We start from the raw sequence: 24,954 nt of genomic DNA, 5'->3' as shown, positions 1-24,954 counted from the left end.
GATGTTACTGTCCACAGAGTTGATGTGTTCTGTGAAGGCTTGCACTTCCTGGCTTTTAATTTTGACCCAGGTGTTGTCCACATATCTGTACCAGTGGCTCGGTGCTATTCCTCTGAAGGAGTTGAGGGCTTTATTCTCCACTTCTTCCATGTAGATGTTTGCCACAATCGGGGATACCGGTGAGCCCATGGCACAGCCATGCTTCTGTCTGTAGAATCCACCGTTGTACTGGAAGTAGGTGGTGTTTAGACAGAGGTCGAGTAATTTGCAGATTTGGTCAGGGCTGAGGCTAGTTCTGTTGTCCAGGGTGTTGTCTTGTGTTAGCCGTTTCCTATTTTATTTCAGTGGAATCATATTGTAGTGCTATGACTGATTGATTATTGTTTTACAAATTTATTTCATTGTAATAAATTTTTCCAATTAAATCGTAATGTATAACTAACAAAAATGTGTTATTACAGCTTTTTTTTTAACAGAGTAACATTGAACAATCATTTGTTTTACTTTGTTGTGATTTGGCATATATTTACCATGTTGTGATATAAACACAATCTTGATATCAGATAAATATTTTTATTATCATAATAATGATTTCATGTATGTAATCTTTGGTAAAAGAAGAAAAAATGTAAAAACCTTACTATTGTGTTTAACTGTATTATATTGTTGTAGGTCTTACAATTACTGTTGCATGTCGTTCAAAATCTGTGGAACAATGCAGTCATTGTCATCTGGATTTGTCACAACATGCCATTGTTGTTTTTTTTGTTACAATAATGCACTGCTTTTTGTCATTCTGCTGAAAACCAAGCAGAAATGGGTCAGGCAAATTCTAATGTTTAATCTAAAGTTCAATCACATGTTGTATGAGCCATTTGGTTAATTATTCTTTGTGTTGCTCTAACAAACAGCTATTGTTTATGACATTTAAAATATAAATATATAAAGATATATACTGTATATGTATTTATATATACAGTAAATATAAAATGTACATTGAATAAACATGCTAGACTGACTTACACAAGTGAGAAAATATGACGTGGCCCAATATCCAGGGGAAAAGGTAGAGAACGACAGGGACCGAGACATACACAGTGATCAAAAATAACACAGCTCTCTTCATTGCTACCTCAGGTGTAATTATTTCTCTTCTGCAGCCACAAAATCTGCCGCGCTGTCCAAACAGTGAGTTTCCTTTTCCTTATTTCAGTCTTGAAACTGTGGGACAATCCAGCTGAGCTCTCCTCCTGACATCGAGACTGTTTTGAAATAGACAAATAGGTCAAATAGGTTTTGAAAGAGCAAATAAGTCAAAGCTCAACTGAGACTATCGTGTCCTCTGCTGCTATTGGTTTATATTTTATCCAGTAATTCAAACATATAGTAAAGGAGAAATTGTGTTAGCTACTTAGGCTACTTTAGTACAGCATGAAGTATATTTCTTTCTGAAATGTAGTATAAAGGAGCATAAAATGGAAATACTCGAGTACACCAAGATCCATTGGGGGAAAGCAACTACTATGCACAAGTACATTTATATTTTATGCAACTTTATACTTCTATTCCACCAGAAACATTTGACAGCTTTACTTTTCAGATGCAGATATTACATAAAAAACAAATATAATAAGTTTATAAAATACAAAACATTGTTAAAGCTTAAACCAGTGACATTATGTTAGTTTTGAAGGGTTAACATACTTCACTTGTGATCTACAGTATTTTGTCCGAGTGTTGAAATAAAAAGGTATTCTGCCATGTGTGAAAATGCTTGTGTTTCCATTTTTATTCACACACACACACAGCAAAATGAAGACTGCAGGAGGGAGAGCCAATCTACTGTCTCAGGTTTTGAAGAAATTTCCTGCAACAAAAACAGATGAAATATTACAAAGTTTCTGAGGGTTTTTGGTTTATGGGCAGGATTTACAAGAAAAACACATTTAAAACGTATTAAAAGACACATTCATTGTTAGACAAGCATCAGTTGTTGGTATAATTCATAAACTTTTTACCAGGATTAGCTGTTTTTGATGAAGTTTTTATACATGTTTTCTTGTTTTTGCACGTTAGCACAACAGTTATTGTAAAATTTATATCAGTTTTGACTAAACTTACCCAACAACATTTGACAGATTGGGATCTAAGTAGATGTTGCGGTGGGAGAATGCAAGATTTGCACTGTAGGAGATCATTTCAACCCGAACATTTGTGTTATATTTCTTCTTAGCCTGCAGTGATATCTGGTACAGCTGGAGACCATCAAAATGCAAAGTAATTCAGAAAGGAGGCAGCAACATCTGTTAGGAAATGATCTAAACACTGAAAGGAAGCACACATGAAGACCTACTGTACCTTTAGACCCATGTGATAAGGTATTATATTGTCATCCTCTGCATGCAGAATAAGAAGTGGACTGGTCAAGGCCTGTAAACTGCGTAGATATTGGGGTAAAATATATATTCACAATCAGAGATAGTTGTCTTTAGCGGAATAAAATGTATTTAGCACCATTTAGTCATTTGTTTGCATGCTGCTCTCTGCTTACTTATTTGAGTTTTTAAAAGCTGTCAAAGGCTGGAAGCTCTGCAAAAATTAATAAATCAAGAAGTAGAAAAAGCTAAGCACTTTTTTAAAAGCGTACTTACTTTTTATCGTTAGCAAATACAATGTTGTTCATCTCCAATATGTTCCAAAGCAAGCTCTCAAATCCTGGAAGGAACATGTACATCTGAAAAAACACAGTGTACAAATTGTGTAGCAATATTTAGCAATTTCCTGTGTATTGTAATAACATACAAATGCTTGCAGAACAGAAATGCTTATTTGGTTATCATCAGTTGACTTTGTGAATGTATGGATAAGATGACTAAATTACTAATTTCATATAAAAGATAGAAGCATATGGATACAGAAAGTGTTCAGTGAGCTGTTTGTGGGTTTTGTTGAGCGATTTCCACATGGTAAACAAAATCAATTTCAAAATATTTTCATTTCAAGCCTTTTTACTGTTTTTAGTCTAATTGTGTGTCACAGTTGAGCTTGAATAGAGTAAAGTAAAATATGAGCTGTGGTTGCTCAGTGGTCCTGTCATATAAACATGATTTTTGGGTTCAAATCCATCAAATCTTTGACTTTTATTCCATCTCTCTTTCCCCAGTTTTTTCCTGTTCCCTCAGCTTCTGTACAGTCTCTTTAAATATTCCCTGTAATCTTTGTATTTATTTATTTACTATTTGCTATAGCTGTAAATGTTCATGTCTTTGTATTTGCACATGACAGTCTTTTTAACAAGATATAATTTAGCCAGCTGCGTTGTTGTGGATTGACAAACACACTGAGGGGTTACAGACAGACAAAAATGCAACAACTGGCCTCACCTTAGTGAGCGGGTGGATGGCTACAACTTCTCCAATCCTTGTGTATGGAGCTTCAAGGATTAGAGCATCAACAACAGACCCTGATATTAAAAACAAACATGAAGATAAGACATATTATAAAATAAACAAAAAATATTGATGGATGGGGAGTTAAGTTTAAATGTCATGGCTTGTTAAGGCAATATTTATGAAATTCATAGTGTAATCTAATGTGTTGTAGACTAATGTTCACATGAAATGCAGATTATAGTTCACAATTTTCAGTTTAAGTTTTCATCTCTTGCAATCAGTCTCCTACCCTTACAGGCCCTGCACATCCACGCAGTTGTTTTGAGTTATTCTGACTGATTAGATATCTGCTCAGGTGCAACAAAACTAAAATAGGAGTATGGAAAAGGTCAATCAAACAGTATCTACACCGCAACACAGCATTGTGAAGAGGTCTAATCAGCCAAAATAATTCAACTCGCCTGTGTGGGTTAAATATGGTCAGTCAAGGCCCTTTAAATACTCGTTATGGCTGCCGCCACCACCCGTCTGTAATTTACCTGTGCATGCGTGTCTATTATGCTGAGCAGGCCCTTTAAGTACTTTTTTAGTACACACCTTGCTCTTGTACTTTCACTGCAGTATTGGTCGCAACCCTACAAGAAAACAAAAAAAAAGAGTTGGCTTTACACATTTTTTACTCAATATTTCCAGTTGTCTCTATTAGTGTCGTAGACAGTGGTTAGAAGTCTGGAGAGAAACTGACCCAGAGCCAAGCGAGTGTCCCCACAGACAGACAACACCCCCTCTGCTTTGTTTCTTTACCCAGTTGTACAGGTAGAGGGCATCACTGGTCAATCCAGCTTCACTTGGCTCCCCAGTGGAGTCTCCAAAACCTCATTAGAAGACATACAAACATTTAATAATAAAATGATAAATGTTATTCTCTTCTTTTTCTTCTTTCTATTTGTTCGACCAGTACGTAGCAAGAACAGACTTTTGCTAAAAGTGACACAATACAGATATCACTATAAAGTAGTTATCATATCAAATAAGGAAACATTTTATATGTTTGCATGAACAAATATTGTTTTCCAGAAAGTCATTTACAGACAAAGAAATGTACAGTATGTTATCCTATAGAGTGAGAGGTCTAAATGAAACCGCACATGAACAAACTGTTTGGGATTTGGAGGGGATGATGCTGCATAAAAAGTAATGTCAGCACCAATCAGAGACCAAGATATTTTCTGTAGCAGACTTCTGAATCATGTCATCAGTTCATAATCATGTTTATGAGTAAACCTCATAAAATTAGCAAAAATCCTGTAGTATCTAGTTGATGAAACAAGTATGTATTTTGAGCTGTTAAAGAGTGCCAGGACCCCAAAAATGAACATTAGTTTTAAGATTAAATTGTATTGTTTCTTACCTCTGTAGTCTAGAGATAAGACATGATACCCTGCAGCACTTAAAATCTGAAAAAAACCACACAGAAATCAAAATTTCATCTAAAGCTGAAAGTCAAAACTGTTCAACAAAATTGAAAATGTTTTAGAAGAGAAACCATACCTTCATCAGTTCAACTCTGTGATTCAAGGCCCTGCATAAATGACATGAGAATATGAATGAATACAAACAAACAGTGGCTTTCAGACTGATTGACTCTGACTCACAAACCCTTGTGAACATTCATTGTGCCTGTGGATTAACCCAGAGGCCTTTGAAACCCACTAGACTCCATTAGGATCAATTCGATGGTCTCTATCCTGCTGCTCTCTCCCCACCTGGTCCCTACGTTGCCATGAAGATAGATAATAACAGGACGGCCGTCTCCCAGAGTCTCCCGGTACCACTTAGGGCTTCTCCCCACAGCCTCCTCCCATTGGCTGGCAGGGAGTGTATGCCTATGAGACACAAAGATAGAGAGTGAGAGAGGAGAAAGACTGAGCTGCACAAACAACTACGCTTGTGTTTTAAGATATACAGTAAGCTTTTCAAGTGGTCTCGTGCAGATGAATGACAAGATTGTGGTCCTATACACTCAGGAGACACCTGTACCGAATATGCATGGGCTTGTGGTATTTTCAAGTACTGATGCACTTAAATGGACAAAACAGGGACCCTCAAATTACCTACCAGACACCCACTGAGACACCCTCCTCTATGTCGAGGTAGAAGTTGCATGTGTGGTTCAGCACATCTTCAGGTCGGCCAAGATCCACAAAGAGTGGAAACCTCACTGCAGCACGGCACACAAGGTCAGTATGAATTTTGGATACCGCATAGTATTTTATCATATAATGTCATATTGTATCACATCATATCGCATTTTATTGCTTTATATTATCATATCGTAATGTATTGCATTGCAATGTATAGTGTATCAGATTGTTTCATAAAGAATAGTATTGTATTGAATCGTTTCATATCATCTCACATTGTATCACATGTTATCCTATGCATCATACTCTCATACATCATATCTAATCAAACTGTGCAATATCTTTTTTATAATCTTTATTTCATGGAATCATATCGTAGCGCTATGACTGTTTGATTATTGTTTTACAAAATTATTTCGTCATAATCAATTATCCCAATTAAATCGTAATGTATAACTAACAAAAATGTGTTATTACAGCTTTTTTTTTTAACAGAGGAACATTGAACAATCATTTGTTTTACTTTGTGATTTGGCATATACTTACTATTACTATTACTTACTATTATACTACCATGTCGTGATATAAACACAATAGTGATATCAGATAAATATTTTTATTAATATCATAATATTGAAGAAATTTTTTGGGATTAGACTAGACAGTGAAAATCTGAAGTCGGTCAGACTAATTCTCTAAGAAGTTTGTTAAAGTATGGAGTGTGTAAATCATCCAAAAATTACCATAATATTCAAAATGGCTGACTTAGGGCATTGCTCCAAGAGGCTTTTTGGTACATTTGGACATGATACATGTGCCACAGAAATTTCATACATGTAGGTGAAACATGCTGCGGGGGCTGCTTCGTTAAAGGTCATTTCCTGTTGCCAGCAGGTGGCACTATGACTTTGAGTGAATGTTGGCATATTGATGTGCTCACGGTGAGACTGTTTTCATACATGTCAAATTTGGTAAAGATGTGAGCATGTACACTGAAATCACAACAACTTCTTGTTTTGTGGCAAATCATCGATTTTGGACGCCACGGGCACGCCGTTCCACGAAAAAGCCGTTTGTACAAATTTTAATTGTCAATGGGTTTAGACTGCACAGAAAAAAAATCTGAAGTCTGTCAGATTAATTGTGTAGGAGTTCGTTAAAGTATGCACCCTGTAAATGGTATAGAATTGCACTTTCCGTTCAAAATGGCGGACTTCCTGTTGCATTAAGGGTATGGGTCCTTGAGGCGTTTTTGTGTGTCTTGATATGATACATCTCCCCACCAAATGTCGTACATGTATGTTGAACGTGGCCCGGGGGCTAATTTATTTTCAATTTTGTAGGTGGCGCTAGCGAGCCATTTTGCCACACCCATGTGCAGGACCCATAAAATACAAAAACTTTTGCCACTTCTGACATGTGTGCAAAGTTTGGTGAGCATGTTTAGGCCGCCAAAAATGAGGTTACCATGCCGAAAAAAGAAAAAATATTATTACAATGTCCTTGGGGGGCCTCGCATGTTTCATGCTCGGGTCCTTATAAACATGCTGGATTGAAAACACAAATTACTTACACAAGTGAGAAAATATGGCATGGCCCAGTGTCCAGGGAAAGAGGTAGAGAACGAGAGGGACTGAGACATACACAGTGATCAGAAATAACACAGCTCTCTTCATTGCTGCCTCAGGTGTAATTATTTCTCTTCTGCAAAATCTGCCCCGCTGTCCAAACAGTGAGTTTCCTTTTCCTTGTTTCAATCTTGAAACTGTGAAGCAATCCGGCTGAGCTCTCCTCCTGACGAGACTGTTTTGAAATAAAGAGCAAAGAGGTCAATGTTCAACTGAAACTATTGTGTCCTCTGCTGCTATTGGTTTATATTTTATCCAGTAATTCAAACATGTAGTAAAAGAGAAATTCCAAGGAAGCAGAAGCCTTTTTTCTTAAAGCAGCATGACAACACAGGATACAGATACGTTACAACAAAGCAACTGCAAATGTATAAATGGATGTGGGATCATCCGTGTGTGATGTGCAACAAGTCACAAACAAATAAATATAGTAAAATACATGAGAACAAACATTTGGCGATTCAAAAGCCCCTCTGACCTAAATAATGCTACTCCAAACAACAAGACAGAACACACCCAGCTGTCTGTTCACTGGGGCCATTGCAAGGTATTGTGGGTAGTGCAGTTCTTTGACATTAACAAAATAGATGTTCAAGGTTACCTTTTTTAATGTTTATTTTTTAATATATCTTTATATTTCTTACCCACCTGTGAACTTTGAAGTCGGTTGACAAACAGTGGCCACGTTACCAACCAGACCAAGTATATTCAAAGGTTTAATCATGTAAAAGCACAGCGTTATCAGAAAAATGGTGTCCTTAATGGTGTTATATTATTGGATTATAATTGAAACATGAATTTATAAGCAAAATGTGAATGTTGCACATGGTGGCATTAATTTTAAGTACTTAATATACTTTGGGGTAATTTAATGTATAACAATGCATATTTGTTGATTGTGTGTAAAATATTCACCTGAAAGTAGCTGTCAAATAAATTTAGTAGAGCATAAAGTATAAGAGTTCCTTCTAAAATGTAGTGGAGTAGTATAGTATAGTATAAAGGAGTATACAATGGAAATACTTGAGTAAGGTACATAGAAATTTGAATTAAGTACTGTAGTTGAGTAAATGTACCACTAGGTTTCCACCACTAGGTTTAGGGTGTTAGTGTGGTGCCCCTTAAAGACCAACCAGTACACCAGGATCCATTGGGGGAAAGCAACATTTACAAGTACATTTCCATTTTATGCTACTTTATACTTCTACTCCACTACAGTTTTACTTTTCAGATCAAGATATTACATAAAAAACACATATGGTAAGTTTATAAAATACAAAACATTGTTAAAGCTTAAACCAGTGGTTCCTAACTTTTCATTTCAGATCTATGACATTATGTTAGTTGTTGAAGGGTTATTGATATTTTTCCTATAAAACTCCAACATGGTTGTATTTCATTAACTATTTTAAGGTTCAAAAACGCAAAATTATTAAACATTTCCCCGAAAAAGTTTAATACAACTGTGTGTAGGTCTAACAGAACTTCCATTCCCCACCTGTCCCATCAATTATCTCAAGACCTCTTAGGTTCATCTGGTGACCCTTTAGAGGGGCCCGATCCCCAGATCCAGCCAACCAGTGGACTAAACTACTAAACTGTATATAAAGTAGTAAGCTAGCTCCCCCTCAACTAGCTACAACACTAAAATGCTGCTTACACACTGATGTATCCGTATTAACAGTCTAATATAAAAATGCGCCAGGTCTGTAGAACCAGAACATTTATTTTGATACTTTAAGTACATTTTGTCTTGGGCATGACTGGTTAAATTATCTAACAATACCGGTAATAACAGGAACCTCTCTTTATGTTTTAAAGAAGGGAATTATTACATGAACTGTGGCCAGTCAGGCCCTCGCAGGCTCTCGGTCACCGCCCCTTCCTCTATCGGGCGCTTTTCAAAATCCGCTACAGCCCAGAGGAGGATGATACACAGCCGAGGACACAAAGCAGCCGCCAGACTAAGCAACAAACTCTCCGATGCTGCTTGCAAGTACAATAAGCCCCCAGCAAACCGAATGCATCGTCAAGCTAACAGTTAGCTAACAGCTTCTCTATCTTTTTGGAAAGGATAACATTACCTGCAAAGGGAACCGCGACAACGACTACGGGAGGAATGTTGTAAAAGTTGATTTATACCCACGTTTAGTTAACTTAAACACCAAATTTCAGGTGGAAGAGGAGCCAGCTATCGTCCAAGTTCAGAGACTTTGGTAAGTGTGTTAAGCTAACGGTATTAAGTCCTTCTTCTTCTTCTGTGTATTTTTAGGATGAAATCTTGACCAACCGTTTCCTCCCAACACGCCTGCTGGTAAATTAGCTCGGTTAGCATAGCCCGGCATAGTCCCATGAGCATCCTCTTATAACTAGCTAAACTACTAACAGCTGGTAAACGTTTTTATCAAGCCCTTAACCGACTTTAAGGTTTACTCAAGTGTAGTCGATACTTCAGTAGAGCAAATTACGTTCAGGCATTACCAAAGCAACTGGTGACAGTGTTTCCAATGAGTGATGCTACAAGGAGATTAATTCAACAATTATATCAACTGGGAATATTAGACATTTTTAACATGGCCTTTTTAACCTTGGGAGTCTTTCTTGTGATTTTTGAATCCCTAAACGTTTGTGGTTTAGTTTTTATGAATTAAATGTGAGCTTGTTTTATAGTCTGAATTTATTGGTTTTCACATCCCAAAGAAAACACTGATGGATATGACTCTGGAGCAATTTGAAAATTATCTCACTACAGTTGATTGTTATGAGTATTTGACTTGTGGTGCCCAGTTTTAATCTAATTTAACTATGAAAAGGTTTGAAAGTGAGTAAGTGCAAATTATATCAAGCTAAACATACATAATTGATCTAGATCTCATCAGTTACTTTGTGCAATGTTGTTGTGTCTGTGCAAAGTAACACAAAAGATAATAGAAATGCAATGTCGTTAAGAATATGTTGCATGATTACGAAAATAATAATAGATAACGGGGTCAAGGACACACATTTTGAACAAACAAGTCATACAAATTGGGGAAATAAAGCAATCACAGACCCATGGAAAATAATGCTATGGAGCAGTTTTGGTTTCACTCTTACAGGAGTGGATGATTGCAACATGAATTCTCTGAAAATAATAACCATGAGATATGTGCAGACATGCCCAACTAAATGTTTGATAATAATTCTTAAATATTCATTGTAAAAACATTTCCTGATCACATTTTGTAAGTTCTTCTTTTTATAGTTTCAAGACAAAAATGACTGGATAATTGCCGTAGCTAATTAGCAATATTTCTTCATGCTGTGATTCTGTTAAAAGACACTGGGGGATAATATTAAAACCATTCTCAGTCTTGTACACCTACATAGAGACAACAGCTTGCTTATAAAAATGCATAAACTTTCCTTTGTTCCATAATCATCTCCTATTCCAAAATGGACCAACAGAAACGTAGTACACCCATCAGTGTTTCACAAGGCTGACGCAAAAAAGTTTTTCAGATTGACATCTGTTGGTGATAATTACCAATCAGACCAGTACAAGTGAATGGTGGGATGTGTGAGGATTAACCTCCTCCAACCTCCTTGTGACCTAGTCTAGAGTGATTCTTTGGCTGCAGCAGCTGTCAAACCACGGCCACCGTGAGCCGCTGAGCTGAGCAGGAGGGCTACCAGGATAATTGTCTCAGACGCTGTTTGGAGAACGCAAACTGAAAGCCAACACAAGCAAAGTGTTACGGAGTGAACCTTGCTTAGTAAAAACTTTAAATAAGGTCAGGCTAGTACTGTTATGAGTGGAAACATCATCAGTCCTCCTACATTTATTTTGATGATCTTGTTTCATTCTAAATTTTTATTTTTGTGTTATTTTTTAATTTATAAAAAGCTATAGCTTTAGACAAGCTGCCATGATTTTCTTGCATGTTATATGCCGCTAAAATGTGCAGATGCGGAATACAGATTTTTTTTTTTGTTTGCGGTGAATAAGGTACCCTCAGTCTAGGGTGTGGGGGACACCTGGCTGTGCACTTGATGATTTCAAGAGCAGCTGGAAACGCAGGGGTCTGCAGGGTGCTCTTTGCAGTTGAAGTTTCAGCTCATTACATATAATATTATAGGTAGAATATATCTAATACTTACGACGGAGAAAAATTAAGTAAGATTGGGGGGGGGCACCTTATTTATCCATTGTACAGCAGATGATGTAATTAATTTAACTTAAAAAAAAAAACATGAAAAAGCCCATAGTACAAGTACACAAACACATTCAAGGAGGGCTGTTAAATGTGCAGAAATACTAATGTTAGTTGAAATCAAGGAAAGCAACAAAAAAAAGAAAATGAATGACTTGTGCCTGTCCCAACACTTGTGTAGTGTGTGGAAATGTGTCTCAACGGTCAGACATAAAATGTGTGGAAAGTATTTGTAAGTAAAAATAGAAGCAAATGAATGCTTTACTCTGCTCAGCTCTCCGTTGCTATTTCCAGTCATGTTAACTGACATTTACCTTCCTTAAGCTTCAGGTGGCTGACCTGCACTGTTGCGTCTATGAGTTATGTCATTGCTTAAGTTAGTCAGACTTTTTTTTTTGTGACCCATGATGACCTCTCGCTTTCATCTTTCTTTATGCAGAATAGCCTCCTAATTACCAATGTTTCATGGTTCATGTTTATATTATTGCTTGAGAAAAATGTGGCTTATTGTGCATTTTGGTATTGTGCTGAGCAGGACTCTAGTTTTCTTTTTGGGGCCTTGCTTTCAAATGGTTCTCATTGTTTTTCAATTACAGCAATGATGCAACCGAAATGTAAAATATAACAATTTCGTCCATGTCTTTGTAACTGATGCTGCCAGCCAGTGAATGCTTTGGTGTAACCTTCTCAATTAGTTCCTGGCTGCTTGTTCCACTTGGTTCAGTGCCACTTTGCTGTCTTTGTCCTTGGTCTTTATCACCAGTCCACATTTTGTCTATAAACTTCAAACCTGCTGCTTTTGTGATTAGATACCCTTACATTATAATATTATATGTTTTGAGACATCCTAGCTAAAAGCATTAAGAGTCATGGTCAGTGCCAGACTTGGCCACATGTATTAATTTATCTGATTGTCTAATCATTCTAACTGGATTAGTCAAAGCCTCTACACAAATGACACTGGTGCAGTGTGTCGGTAGCTCATTCGTTCAGCGACACGCTCAGATGAATTTGCTATTAGGAACGGACGCTGTTGAGGTAGATGTTACTACCCTGTTTGTGAGTATTTTCTAACCGTGAATTGATATATTATGCTTTAAATTTAGAGTGGAGAGACTTTGAACTCTTGTTTTAATTTACTGTTTTTTGTTTGTTTTTTTTGAATGGAAGATGAATTTGTTCTGGCATGCTAATCTGGATAAACACGTCAGCCATAGTGTGATTAAAGCAAGGATTTTCTTTCAGGGCAGGGTGCTGTCCTGTGGGATGGATGACACCCAAGAGCAGGACCACTACGAGGAGCGTCTAAAAGAAGTTTTTAACAGTTTTGACGCAAGTGGCTACGGCTCACTGTGCCCAGAGGAACTCTCTGACCTCTGCCAGTCCCTGCACCTGGATGATGCCACACCAGCTCTTCTCAATACCCTGCTGCAGAACCAGGACCGCCTCACTGCCAGGGTAAGTTTATTCCTCTGGCACTAGTGAATGTGTGTTATGCCATGCAACTGCTCAGAAAAGTTGTATTTGCAGAATAATTGTTCCTTCTCTGATGTACATGTGAGTCATGGCCTTTTGGCTTTGCTGTGCCCAGGGTCCTCTGCTTCCTTTGAATTTGCCAGACGCCTGTGTTGAGCCACTCCAGCTTTCAGGTCTTTGTGTCTCCAGACTTCTCGGTGCTTTGTTAGCTGTCTTGTTGAAAATATGCCCCCATCAGCCCTGATACCAGGTGTCTGTAGTCAGGACAACCAAGCCGGCTAATCACCATTCACCGATGCATTTCTTTGAGGGTGCTCAATGTGGAAATGTAAGAAACAGAAAGGACACTGGTCCAATCTTTACAAATGGACTTCAGTTTGTAGAAAGTGCATTGTTCATTCAGGATCTCCAGAACGCATCTTTTCAGCCTAAAGTAGGAGGCTGAAATATATTCTAAATGGCTTACCGCCACGCTTTTGCATTAAGTTGTGTTTGTATATAAGTGTGTAGACAGAAGGATGGCTATTGTCTTGCATGTGGGTGGGTCGGGTAAATGTTAGCGGAGGGCCATTGAACTGATTGCCTACCCATAGCGTACAACAATAAAGTCACAAATGGAAGGGAAAAAGCTGCCAGTCGCCAGCCTCGACGCACAAAGAAAATCAGCATATTCAGGGTTAGCAGCTGTTGATTCTTGAAGTGTGACCTCCATGATCCTACTCCGCAAACCCTCCTCCACCCAGGCACCCAGGAACACCCAGCCTCCACCCGGCACATAGGGAATTGCATCCAATCTAAGGAATTTCATGAACTTTCGTTTTGTTTTTACTTTGCTTCACATACTTGGCATTGCTTGCGTTTCTTACTTTTATGTAACACTGAACTTCAATTTAGAATCTTTTTTTTAAAATGGTTTTTTATTCTTGTTTCAGGTTGACTTTGACCAATTCAAGAATGCACTGATTCTGGTATTGTCATCGACTATTGAGCCGCCCCAATCGGAACAAGAGACCGTGTCGAAACCAGGTGAAGTCTAGATTCTGTTGTTTCATGAATGTGTCAGCCTGAAAACATGAAGCCTTATCATTAACCTAATCTGTAATTTATGTCTGTGTCAGTTTAATATTGAACTTTTTAAAGAGACCGTTTCCATTCAACAAGTCAACCAAGCGGAGAAGGTGACTTGTTAAGGCTGAATAAGTGGAACAGCCTCATGCTGTAAATCTACATACAGAAACACAGAGCCGTAAGCACAGGGCCCAAAGCCAATTAGCCGACAGTTGAACTTTTTGCACCATCATGGTTTGGCTTGGTTTGTTATTTTTTGGATGCAATAAACACAGAGTGGGTTCTATACTAAGCTATTTCTTGGAAACATTTGTTACATCTCTTCATCCATTATGCTTTTTTTTATTTGTGAATGAAGTTTTCAGACCAATGGTTAATATCAACATCAGTTGGGTGACCCCACACACTGTATGGTAACACGTGTATTATCAGACTTAACATTATTATATCATGCTATTATATTGCGAAACTAACATTAGGCGATAATATGAAGTGTGATCCTTGTTAAAGTAAACACTTCATTGTAAATATTTGCCTTACTGTCAATGAAGCATAAAGTCTGTTAAACCCTAACCCTTTTGTGTCATGTCTGTTACATTCAAACAAAGGGGAAGACTGCTTTGGTTACCAATTTTAGAGAACTTGTTCGTTTTGGAGAAGTAGCTGCTGAAAGCTGCGGCAAATATTAGTCATATTTTCTTGCTGTATTTGATCATGTCCTCAAAACTTACTATGACAACTCATTTTTGAGTGCAGTGCAAATAAGTGTGATTTTAATTGATTTTACGGTTTCTTTTCATCTCCTGTCTTCTGTCCTGTCTTCTCCTCAGATTCTCCTGAAATCCAACCAAAGTTTGTGAAGGGCAGTAAACGCTATGGCCGCCGCTCCACACCAGATTTCCTAGAGCCTATTTCAGACTTGTCTGAAGTTAGAAATGCAAACACGGTAGAGGAGGAGGATCTGGAGGACAACTATGACTCGGCTGTGCCCAGGAAGCGTGAGGTAAAAAGCTAAGACTGATGTTCACTGACTTTTTTTCCAGCACTATTCTGAACCTCTAGACACTCAGATCCTTATCGCCTCCTGTCCTTGCGTGTACTGTGCTTCTCGGCAGCCGCAGACCGGCAGTGAGGTGTTATTCTTAGCTAATCAGCTTAGTGGCATGCTGGCCAGATCCTGAAATGTAATATAGAAACTCAAACACAGGATTCACAAGGCCCTGCTCATTGCATAACAACGCAGCACTGTCTTTAAATAACACTCTGGGCATAATTACTGTTTAAAAAGGCTCAGGTGATCAAGATGTAACCGCAGTGTTTGTTTGGCGATACCCAGGGTTGTCCGTTTAATGTTTCATGATGCGATTGTGTGAGAGTTGAACTTTGTCCTGAGTGTATGTGCTGGCTGTGATGTGGTGGTCAAGGTGACAGTGATTTAGGAATTTACTTGATCATGTTCAAAGAGATTAGAGTTTTCAGGAGACAAAAAGAGACAGGTGATAATTGTATTGTTTATGGTTGTCAGTATTTCCCACAGTTGCTGTGAAGTCCTTATTTTTTTTTTTTTTTAATGTGTGTGTCTTTATTTAAGATTGACAGTAGGTACCTCCCATTGTCTGCATGGGACAGTAGGACCAGTGGCTTCAATGTGACATGCTTCTGTGTCACACAGTTGCATAGCATTAGTTCAGCCATTGCCATGCACAGCTGAACACTCTGCATGGTTCCTCTTGTTGATCTTCTATATCCTTTTCTTGGATAATCCTGCTCTCACTGCTGACATAGAGGGTTGTTAGACATATGTACGGAGGGCTAAGCTCACATTTTGCGTGTCCTTGACCTGCAATGGAAATCAGGAAATTTATAGTAACACCAGCAAGACGTCTTATTTTGTCCTGAAAATCTGTTTGGCTGTTAACATTTAATTAACAGAAATATACTAGACTGTTTTGATATTCGATAGTCATTTTTCATTACAACATTCCAGTCATTAATACAACCTCTCAAATGTGAGGATTTGCAGATTTTTGTGTATCTTTTGGAATTTGGACTGTTTGGTTGCACAAAACATTTGCCTGTGAACGACGGGTAAACTTTTCATACTAACGGTGGGTTGAATGTGCAGAGCATGGATGTGCTGCAGCAGAATAAAATGCGACCAAGACAAGTCCCCAGCTGGTCACCAAAACGGTATAATGATAGGCAATTCAGCTTGTGCACGGATGGATGTGTTAATAATCTTTGCATTGTCTGTGTTCCTGACTCCACCCCAGATGCCTGCCAGCGCCATGACAAACACTGTTCTAGACATTGAACTGAAGCGTGTCTTGGTGTTGACTAATCTAAAGTTGCAACAATGCTACAATGTCCGGCCTGCGGACCAGCAGATGGGGATGGGTCAGGGGGCTCTGCTGCAGAGACCGCATGCCCAGTGCTTTGGGAGGAGGGTGTAGGATGGTGACAGGGGAACAATGAACCCCGCTACCCCCACTCGCCTGGATGCCTATACACCATGTATCAAAAAGCCACTTGCAGAATCCCATCTGTTCTTCATTCCCTCACTGTTTGCCTCCCAAACAATAGACGGTCACGCTGGGATTGGGTCGATGCTCAGTGGGTCACACCCAAATAAAGCTCTCCTTCTTTCATATTTCTTAAATCTCTAATTTGAATTTAAGAGTAAGAAAAACAAAGTGGGATTTTATACTGCAAAATGTCCTGAATTTTGGTTTTAAAAAAACATTTTGGTTTTTAATTGTTTCATTTTCAGCTTCTCATTCATGCAGTTGTAACTCTAGTTTTTGGCATGAGGAATATACTATTAACATGTTTGAAAAGATAAAAGAAAATAGAGAACACCGTGTTTGTCTGTGATACATTTGCTCTATTATTACCACCATTCACAAAAGCTCTCTTGTGCTTTTTGTCTAACACTCCACCCCCCCATTTTCACTCGGACTCAACCTTGCCTAATTTAAAAACATGTTTGAACTCACGAACGACTAATTGTCACATGAGAAAATCAGCCAGAGAAGATACTTTAATGTGGTAAATTTTCAATTTCTTAAATGTGTCTATTTTGATTCCTTACATAAAACATCATAATGGGTTATTAAATTTCTATCTCTTTGTGATAGTCTCTGTGTTTTTGTCTCTAACAGCGCTGGAATGGTCACGAAACAAGCACAGAGGAGTATGAGGCAGAAGGTACGTAAAAATTGCAGAATTTTCAGAAAAGTCCCTTTTTATAGATGTTTGTCACTAAATGATCAGTGTCTTACTTTGCTTGTAGGCCAGATGCATCTCTGGAACCCGGATGAGCCGAGCACACCACGGGGATCCATCATTCCTCTATCGACCTGTTCAGAGGAGAGACTGCGTGAAGCCTGCGACGACCTGGCGTTACCATGGAATGGATGTGCCGATCACACTAAACTGCTCACTCTTTGTGAACACTTGGGCCTTGAGGTAAAATTAAGTCAACGAAAAGACGGTTTATTTTAGGGCAGCTCTTTGAATCTCATTATCAGTATTAGAGTTAAAGGTTTTGAAATCACACTGCATTTCAATACACACTGCCTAGTGGCATGCAATATAAAATACATCTTTGTAACAAAAGGCTTCTGGCTCTAAATTCATCTGGTTATAATTTATTGATGTTGAAAAGCCTTTTTTTTTTTTTTTTTCTTCTTCCTCTGATTACCAATCCAATTAGACAGATTGACTAAAACAAAATGTTTTTGTGCCTCTCAGGGACTGTTTACTACTCCCTTTTTTTAAATTCTGCTGTGTACATTATTACAAAGGAAAACTACATATACACTAGCCTATGCACACAAATACTACTTTTTTTGATTTATCTCAGTTCATTTGTTGACTGATCAATTAATAGAAATTAAGATGATGTCTTCAGATGTTTTGTTTCGTCCGAACAATTGTCCAAAACCCCCGAAAGGACAGCAAGACAAGGAAAAACTAATTTGCCCATTTCTGAAGCTAGAACCAGTTCATTTTTTTTTATCATTTTAGCTAGTAAAATTATTAATAGATTATCTACCTAGTTAATGGTTCATCAAAGCAGCCATACATGCATTAAAACTATTTGCCTTGAGTGCATTACTGGATGTAAAATGAAATTTAATTTGCAGGCTTAATAACCTTGAAATCTCAGAGGGAATCGAATGATAAATATCACTCACACACATATAAACAGAGTAAAGAAAATACCTGCTCTATTGCAAATGTTGCTAGTTCAACAAAAGCAACTTTATATTTCAGATAAATGTGGATATGCTCCAGAGTCTAACCGGCGATGGAGAGATGAATGTTCAGGAGTTTGTTTCCAGGGTTGTAAACCACAACAAACCGCCCACACCGTCAGCCTCCACGCCCTACAGACAGCTTAAACGACACCACTCCACTCAGGTACGCCATTTGTTTGTTGAGAAGATGTTGGATGATTCCCTTGTTGTTTATTTCATTTATTTTTTTCTGTTCTTTTAAAGAGTTTTTTAAATAGTCAAATCTTTCATTTGAAAAAGTTGAAAACATATTGTTGGTTGCCAAAAACCTTTTTTCTTTCTATTTCCTCTGTAATAGAGTAATTGGAGGCTTGGTTTCAGGTTGCATTTTATCTCCCAAAGTGTATTAAGAGGAAATTTGGAAATTAACTTTCCGTTTTCACAAGAACGCACACGATTTTTTTTCCCCGCATGCAGCCCTTTGATGAGGGAGGTCGCAGGATAGCCACTCCTTCTGCCCTGACCAGCAGCATTGGCATGCGTCTCTTCTCCACCCTTGATGATGGTACCGGTTTCACTCCAGTCGAATACATCCTGGATGCCTGGATGGAAGAGGGAATAGAAAACAGCATTGAGATCCTGCAGGTACTGCAGAGTAGTCATTGTAATTATGACTGTGGCCATTATTCAAGTATTTACCGTTTCTGCAGTTTAGGAAAAAGTGGTTTGCAAAACTTACACAGACGCATTTTTTTTTTTCATTTTTCTGCAAATGATGCAAATAAGTAAAGAATTATATTAGCAAAAAATATATAATCCTTTTTTTTTTTTTTTTTTTTTTTTTTCTTGCAGGCTTTGAATTTCAGCCTAGATGGAAAACTGAGTCTTAGTGACCTCACCATGGCACTTGAAAATGAGCTACTCGTTACTAAGAATGGGATTCACCAAGCGGCACTGGCGAGCTTTAGAGCTGAGATCAGATATCTCCTGTGAGTATGAGTCATCACTGTAATGCAGCTCAATCATATCTTAATACTCTTAATTTTGAACCTGTTAGTGTGAAATGAAATGAGAGAAAAACTGTGCAGGCCTGTTAGTTTGTTTCTGTTGTCATCTGTCATCAGTAATTATTTGTACAATTATTGGCCCTGTTGATTTTCTCTTGTCAGAGAGCGTGTAGACCGAGAACTCAGGGAGAAAGAGAAAATCCGATCTGACCTTGAAAAAGCAGAAAAACTCAAAACTCAGCTTGCCGCTGAGGTGGATGAGCATCACTCTGCGATAGAGCACGCAAATAACCTCAATCTCAGGTAATTCACCCATCAGATTACACCAGTTGTTCCTTTTGCTGTTTCCTTCCCCACATCTTGGCATCATTCTTAAAGTGGATTTTCTGGATTAAAATACTAAGGGATTATATCGGTCAACCTTTTATCTAGTCCATTCATAAAGACTGCAGCTGATCATTATTAGTTTTATATTCTTTCATAAAATGTGAGTGATCTATTACCGCTGAATCCAGACTAGTCTTTACATTTTGTACAGGCAGTATTTAAGTGTCCTTTATCCTGATAATTGACTTTCAGTATGTAGGCGTTACATTCTGTTTTCTCTCTGCCCAAATGTCTACAGGAAGCTTGAAGAGGACCACAAAGAGAAGCTAGCAGCGTTACGATCAGAGCTGATGAAAGAGATGGACCAGATACAGCAGCAGGCCGGCCTGCAGCGTGAGGAACTGGAAGCAGAGGTCGGGAGGATCAGGGAGGATGAGTCTCTTCTCAGAGACCACCTCTCCATCTCTGTGAAGGTACTAAAAATATTTAAAGTGATGCATGTAGTTTATGTATCTTTACTTTAATATGTTTTTGTATTGGTCATTGATCTATGTTATTGCTGTCATACTTTTTTAGGAAAACCGACGTCTTGAAATGGAGTTGCTGGACAATGCTGAAAAACTTGTGGAGGCACAAAGTCAAATTACAAAACTTCAGACAAGTTTGGACAACATTATGAAAGAAAAGGTACAGAGACATTATATTGCTATCCATAAGGGTGTTTTGGCATTTCAGTACTTTCTGACTTTTTCCATTGTTGGGGTTATCGGAACCGGCACATACTTGCACTCATTAATTTTCTTGTGGTGTTTTTCTGCTCGCTTTCTGTTTTATGATTTAATTTTCTGTGTCCTCTCTCTTCTGCTGAGCCCTTTTTGTGTGTCTTTGTTTAAATGTTATGCTGCAAACAAACTGCTAACTTAAATGTGAATGATCTTATCTTGTTTTCTTTTAGTTTGGAGACCTGGACCCTGGCAGCGCAGAATTCTTCCTCCAAGAGGAACGTATTAAACAACTACGCAGCAGCTACGAAGCCCAGTACAGGGTAATTGCATCTAAATCACAAACAAATTCCACCTTGTTCTGGATTTTTCATTTACATGTCTGTACATGCAGAGAAATGTAAGAAGTGGTGGCAGTGATACTGAGTTTACAGAGTCAATGTTTGATACATTGTAAAATCAAACTTAAGGTGAAAAAAGATGCAGTGCTGAATGTTGTGAAAGGACAAATTCTTTTTATTCGCTACACACATGTTTAACTTGTAGTTCTCTCATTTGGTAGGAACTGCAGGATCGTATTGACGAGCTACAGTCAGAGTTGCAGGAGTTCCACAGTCTGGGACGTGTTAATCAGCCCTGCCACAAACCCCTTTCTGAAGAGCTGGAGAGTAAAAGCCCCGGCATGGAGTCTGATCCAGGTAGGCCTAATAATAAATACATACACACATACAGCCCCTGCAGAACTCATTACAGAGCACTAACTACATCTCTACTTTTACATGGAAACGAGGAAACCCTCTGAGATTTCACCAGCTTCACAGAGTTCTAACTTGACTTACTGCAGGTATTGGTTCAGAGGAGGTACAGCCGTTCAGCATGAGCCTTGAGGCAGAGATGATGTTGGAGCAGCTGAAGGATCAGCACCTTCAGGAAATGGAAGATTTGCGAATCCAGCTGGAATGCAAGGTGAGTCTAGTAGATGAACTTTTGACATTTCATGTAGTTTACCTGTTAGATTTACACGTGTGTTTTTCATAATACAAACTTCAGCTGGGAAGAGCAGGAAGACACATCAATTTAATATCGGTACTGTGAACAGAGACAAGCTACTGTTTGGCATTTTGGTTATTGATATGTACTTTAATTGGTCTTGTTGGCTGCATCGCAGTTCTGACCTTCAAACCTGTCTAACTCCTGTCAATGTATTGTTTGATATTTTGGAAAATACACTTATTTTCATTATCCAGAGTTAGATGTGAAGATCGATACCACTCTGTGTCTGTGTGGTAAATCTGAAGCTATAGCCAACAAATAAGTAGCTTAGAAATAATTAGAGACTGGAAGAAGACTGGAAACATGGGGGGGGAAACCGCTAGCTAGGAAACTACTGTTTGGCAGCTTTTGTTACCTTTAAACAGAGACACCCCCCCCCCCCCTTCCACACTTTACCCTAAGCTAACTGGCCGCAGCTTCACATTTAGCCTATTCAATTTTATTTATATAGTGCCAATCACAACAACAGTTATCTCACAGCACTTTTCATAAAAGAGCAGGTCTAGACCATACTCTATGATGTTATTTACAGAAGCCCAACAATTCCCACCAAGAGCAAGCACTAGGCAACAGAGGCAAGGAAAAACTTCCTTTTAAGAGGCAGAAACCTCGAGCTGAACCATGGCTCAGGGTGGGCAGCCATCTGCCTCGACCGGTTGGGGGTGAAGGAGGGAGAGGGAGGGAGGGAGAGAGAGAGGCAAGAGAGGAACAGAGAGAAAAAGAGAGGGATGGAAGGAGATAGAGGGAAGGGAGGCAGCCTACACAGTATACACACACAGAGGTACAGACAGTAAAGGTGATGTTGCTATAGACTAAATGAAATATGGTACAGATATTTATAGTAGTGTTAATGATAACAATCGTAATGTTAATGATGATTATAATAATAATAGGACTAGTAACAATAGTTGTTGTAGCAGAGGGTGTCAAGCAGGAACACGGGGGCAGCAGGTGACCCGTAGCCACAGATCCAGACTCCACAGCTCCAGAGCCAGAAACACCTACGGACTAACTCTTATGTAACAAAGGCAAGGAGCGTGATTCCTAAAAAGACAAACTGTTAATTTAATTCTTCTGCATTCTTTATACCACCACAGATCAGTGAATTTGACAAGATGGTAGCAAAGCAGAGGGTGAGCCATGAGGACCAGAAGGCTGCCTTAACCCTCCAGTACCAGCAGGAGGTCCAGGCTTTGAGGGAGGAGATGGCCAGCATTCAGAACCATGCACAGGAGCTCCAGAGCCAGCTAGAGCAGACGGTGCTGGAGCGAACTCAGGCCGAGGAGAGGGAAAAGCTCGAAAATCTGCAGGAGGAGGAAGTGGGAACTCTGAGACAACAACTGCTAGAGGCCAACACCTACGCTGCAGACCTGGAGGAGCAGCTGAAGACCCTTGAAGCCCTGCAGGCAGAGACAGATGAAAACCTTGTTAATGATATGGAGGAGCTGAGGAAACAACATGCCATTGATATTAGGAAACTGCAGGAGGAGCATTTACAGCTTTTAGAAGCCAGACTGGAAGAGGAGAGAGGGAAACTGCAGGAAGAAAAGGCTGAGTTGGAGAATAGATTGTTAGATGATTGGGAAAGGGAGAAAGATCTGTTGCAACAAAGCCATAAGGAGGACCTGAAGGCCAGACTAGAGGAGTCACGGGTGAGGTTTGAGGAAGAGCGTGATGAGATTTTGCAGAGACTGACAGAAGAGTGGCAGAAAGAGAGGGCTCAGCTGGATGAGCAGAATAACGAGTCTCTGCAGGTGGTGCTGGAGGAAGAGATGTTGAGACTTGTCAGGGAGCAAGAGGAGAAGGAGAGTAAGCTCAGGGAGCAGTGGGAGAGTGAACGAGTCCAGCTTCAGGAGCGTCAGGAGGAGGCTCTGCTCGAGAGGACACTGCAAGAAAGGTTGCAGTCTCAACAGCAGTTTGAGCAGAGGGAGAAAAAGCTGAAGGAAGAGTGGGAGAGAGAGAGACTGCAACTGGTAGAGGATTATGAAGGGATGCTACAGGAGAGGCTGAACGAAGAGAGGGAGAAGTATGAGACTGAGACAGAGGAGGTGGAGAAGAGACTAGAATACTTAATGGCAGAGGAGAGGGTTCGTCTAGAGGAGAGCCACCGAGAGGCCATGAAGGAGCTAACTATAAAGCACGCTGGAGAGAGGGACGCTCTCAGTAGCATGTTGGACAAACTACGAGATGACATCGCTCAGGAGAGGTGAGACATATGACTTGAGATTTTTAATTGTATTTGTATCATAGTAACTTCTTTGCTTTGTGCGGTCAAACGTGGATTATTTACAGGAAGTTTGTTTAGGAAATGCACTTGTTTTCTTGCCACAGATTACAGTGTTAATTTGTGCCTTTATCCCCCGTATTTAAAAGAGATCTCTCTAATATGTCTGTCCTTTTCACTCCACCTTCAAGTATATACTATTCTATAAAGACAACTAATTTTCGATGAGGTCGGACAAATACTGTACAAACTAGTTCTGATTGAGTATACCCTGGCCGTAAGTGGTGCTGGTAGTCTGATTTTATAGCCAGTGGGCAGAGCCATGCTTGCTGTTTCCAGTCTTTGTTAAGCTAACAGCTGCTGGCTTTAGCCCTATATTGAAAGGACCGGTATGAGTGATAATAATCTCAGTGAGAAAGCAAATAAGCTCATTTCCCAAAATATCAAACAAATCGTTTAAAATCTAATATGCTAAAAAGTTTGTTTTAAGAATCTTTATATTTGTTGTACTATTAAGAGTTCAAAACTGTTTCTGTAACGATAAATAACCATGTACAGGAAAGAAATCGAGATCAGCTTCTCCCAGAGAATAAAGGACGTAGAAGATCGTTTCTCAGGTGATCAAGAATCTGTTGCAGAGCGTTTTCAGGCTGATGTTTTGAAACTTGAACAGCACTACCAAAGTGAGCTGAAGGCCCTCTCTGCAAGTTATGTTGAGCAGAAGCTCCACTGGGAGGCACAGATACAGGAGGCTGTTGAGAACGCTGAGGTACAAAGAAGAATGACTGAGGAAGCCATGGAGCAGGAAAGAGAGAGCCTGAATCAAGAGTGGAAAAAAGAACGAAATGCGCTGGAAAGTCTTCACAAAGCGAAAATGGAAGAACTTGTCATGAAAAACCAGCAACTTCAAAATGAACTAGATGACTTCATCAGTACGGCTCAGACTAAAGAGATAGAGCTGAGTAAGCAGCTGAATGACCTCCATAACCGGCTTCAGGAAAGCCTGGAAACCAAAGACGAACTCCTTGCTCAGTCTGAGAAGAAAGCGCTCGAGACTGAGCTTCTGCTTAATCAAATAGTGGATGATTTTAAACAGGAGAGGGCAGAACTTCTGAGCAGCCAGTCAGAACTTGAGGCAAAATACAACGAGATGCTTTCCATTTCGGAGAGGCAGATCACTGAGAGGATTGGACTGTTAACAGAGCGCGATGATTTGAAGATGAAGATTGAGGAGCTGGAGATGCTGCTTAAACAGGCAGCAGTTGACTTTGAACTAGAGAGGAAGGAGCAACAGGAACATGTATCCATGCTTGAGGAAAAGTTAAAAGATAATGTAGAGAATGACAGAGAAGAACTTATAGCCGAAAGAGAGACGCTTACAGTCAGAATTAAAGAGCTAGAAATGGAATTAAATCAGATTTTGTCCTCTGCAGAAAAAGCAAAAGAAGAAATGGAAGAATCAAATGAAATAAACACTTG

At 39.1% G+C, this 24,954-nt stretch overlaps 3 protein-coding genes across 7 annotated transcripts in view; 1 reads left to right on the top strand and 2 right to left on the bottom strand.

Moving 5' to 3' along the window:
• LOC123978824 (lysophosphatidylserine lipase ABHD12-like) overlaps positions 1-1,139 on the bottom strand; it is a 7,473-nt gene extending 6,334 nt beyond the window's left edge. Inside the window, exon 1 of the mRNA XM_046062342.1 lies at positions 1,024-1,139. Coding sequence (XP_045918298.1) covers positions 1,024-1,126 — 103 coding nt within the window. The 5' untranslated portion in view covers positions 1,127-1,139. The remainder of the gene's footprint in view (positions 1-1,023) is intronic.
• Positions 1,140-1,765: 626 nt separating this feature from the next.
• LOC123978823 (lysophosphatidylserine lipase ABHD12-like) lies at positions 1,766-9,605 on the bottom strand. Of its 3 annotated transcripts, none has more exons than XM_046062341.1 (13): positions 9,000-9,605; positions 7,110-7,339; positions 5,511-5,613; positions 5,159-5,278; positions 4,944-4,974; positions 4,804-4,849; positions 4,138-4,267; positions 3,990-4,027; positions 3,384-3,463; positions 2,652-2,734; positions 2,359-2,437; positions 2,122-2,255; positions 1,766-1,867 (listed from the first exon to the last, which is right to left on the bottom strand). In XM_046062341.1, exons 2-13 carry the CDS (start codon positions 7,210-7,212, stop codon positions 1,840-1,842), a joined length of 975 nt encoding a protein of 324 aa, XP_045918297.1. In that variant the 5' UTR covers positions 7,213-7,339; positions 9,000-9,605; the 3' UTR covers positions 1,766-1,839. The 3 variants fall into 3 exon arrangements, with proteins under 3 accessions (XP_045918297.1, XP_045918296.1, XP_045918295.1); XM_046062340.1 differs by having other exon boundaries at positions 9,311-9,605; XM_046062339.1 differs by having other exon boundaries at positions 9,249-9,604.
• The window catches only part of nin (ninein (GSK3B interacting protein)), a 30,149-nt gene continuing 14,228 nt past the window's right edge, over positions 9,034-24,954 (top strand). For 2 of the 3 annotated variants that reach the window (XM_046062264.1, XM_046062265.1), the window contains exons 1-16: positions 9,034-9,380; positions 12,603-12,815; positions 13,766-13,859; positions 14,732-14,904; positions 17,063-17,108; positions 17,194-17,369; positions 18,180-18,326; positions 18,620-18,787; positions 18,995-19,131; positions 19,312-19,452; positions 19,775-19,949; positions 20,053-20,163; positions 20,432-20,521; positions 20,761-20,896; positions 21,043-21,164; positions 22,349-23,457. In XM_046062264.1, the coding sequence (XP_045918220.1) occupies positions 12,624-12,815; positions 13,766-13,859; positions 14,732-14,904; positions 17,063-17,108; positions 17,194-17,369; positions 18,180-18,326; positions 18,620-18,787; positions 18,995-19,131; positions 19,312-19,452; positions 19,775-19,949; positions 20,053-20,163; positions 20,432-20,521; positions 20,761-20,896; positions 21,043-21,164; positions 22,349-23,457 (3,017 nt within the window). In that variant the 5' untranslated portion in view covers positions 9,034-9,380; positions 12,603-12,623. Of the gene's footprint in view, positions 9,381-12,602; positions 12,816-13,765; positions 13,860-14,731; positions 14,905-17,062; positions 17,109-17,193; positions 17,370-18,179; positions 18,327-18,619; positions 18,788-18,994; positions 19,132-19,311; positions 19,453-19,774; positions 19,950-20,052; positions 20,164-20,431; positions 20,522-20,760; positions 20,897-21,042; positions 21,165-22,348; positions 23,458-24,033; position 24,954 lie in introns of those variants that run through there. The other variant, XM_046062266.1, reaches the window with a different exon arrangement.

This window comes from Micropterus dolomieu, linkage group LG11 (assembly GCF_021292245.1).
Source record: "Micropterus dolomieu isolate WLL.071019.BEF.003 ecotype Adirondacks linkage group LG11, ASM2129224v1, whole genome shotgun sequence".
NCBI classification, from domain to species: Eukaryota; Metazoa; Chordata; class Actinopteri; order Centrarchiformes; family Centrarchidae; genus Micropterus; species Micropterus dolomieu.
The sequence above is the reverse complement of the archived record's forward strand: the minus strand, read 5'-3'. Positions and strand labels throughout refer to the sequence as shown.

Excerpts from the sequence above, each read along its gene's own strand:
- LOC123978823 (XM_046062341.1), bottom strand. The coding sequence starts at position 7,212 with ATGAAGAGAGCTGTGTTATTTCTGATCACTGTGTATGTCTCAGTCCCT. Across the intron at positions 4,850-4,943 it reads ACAGAGTTGAACTGATGAAG|ATTTTAAGTGCTGCAGGGTA; the intron begins GTATGGTTTCTC and ends GGTTTTTTTCAG. Across the intron at positions 2,438-2,651 it reads GTATTTGCTAACGATAAAAA|TTTACAGGCCTTGACCAGTC; the intron begins GTAAGTACGCTT and ends ATATCTACGCAG.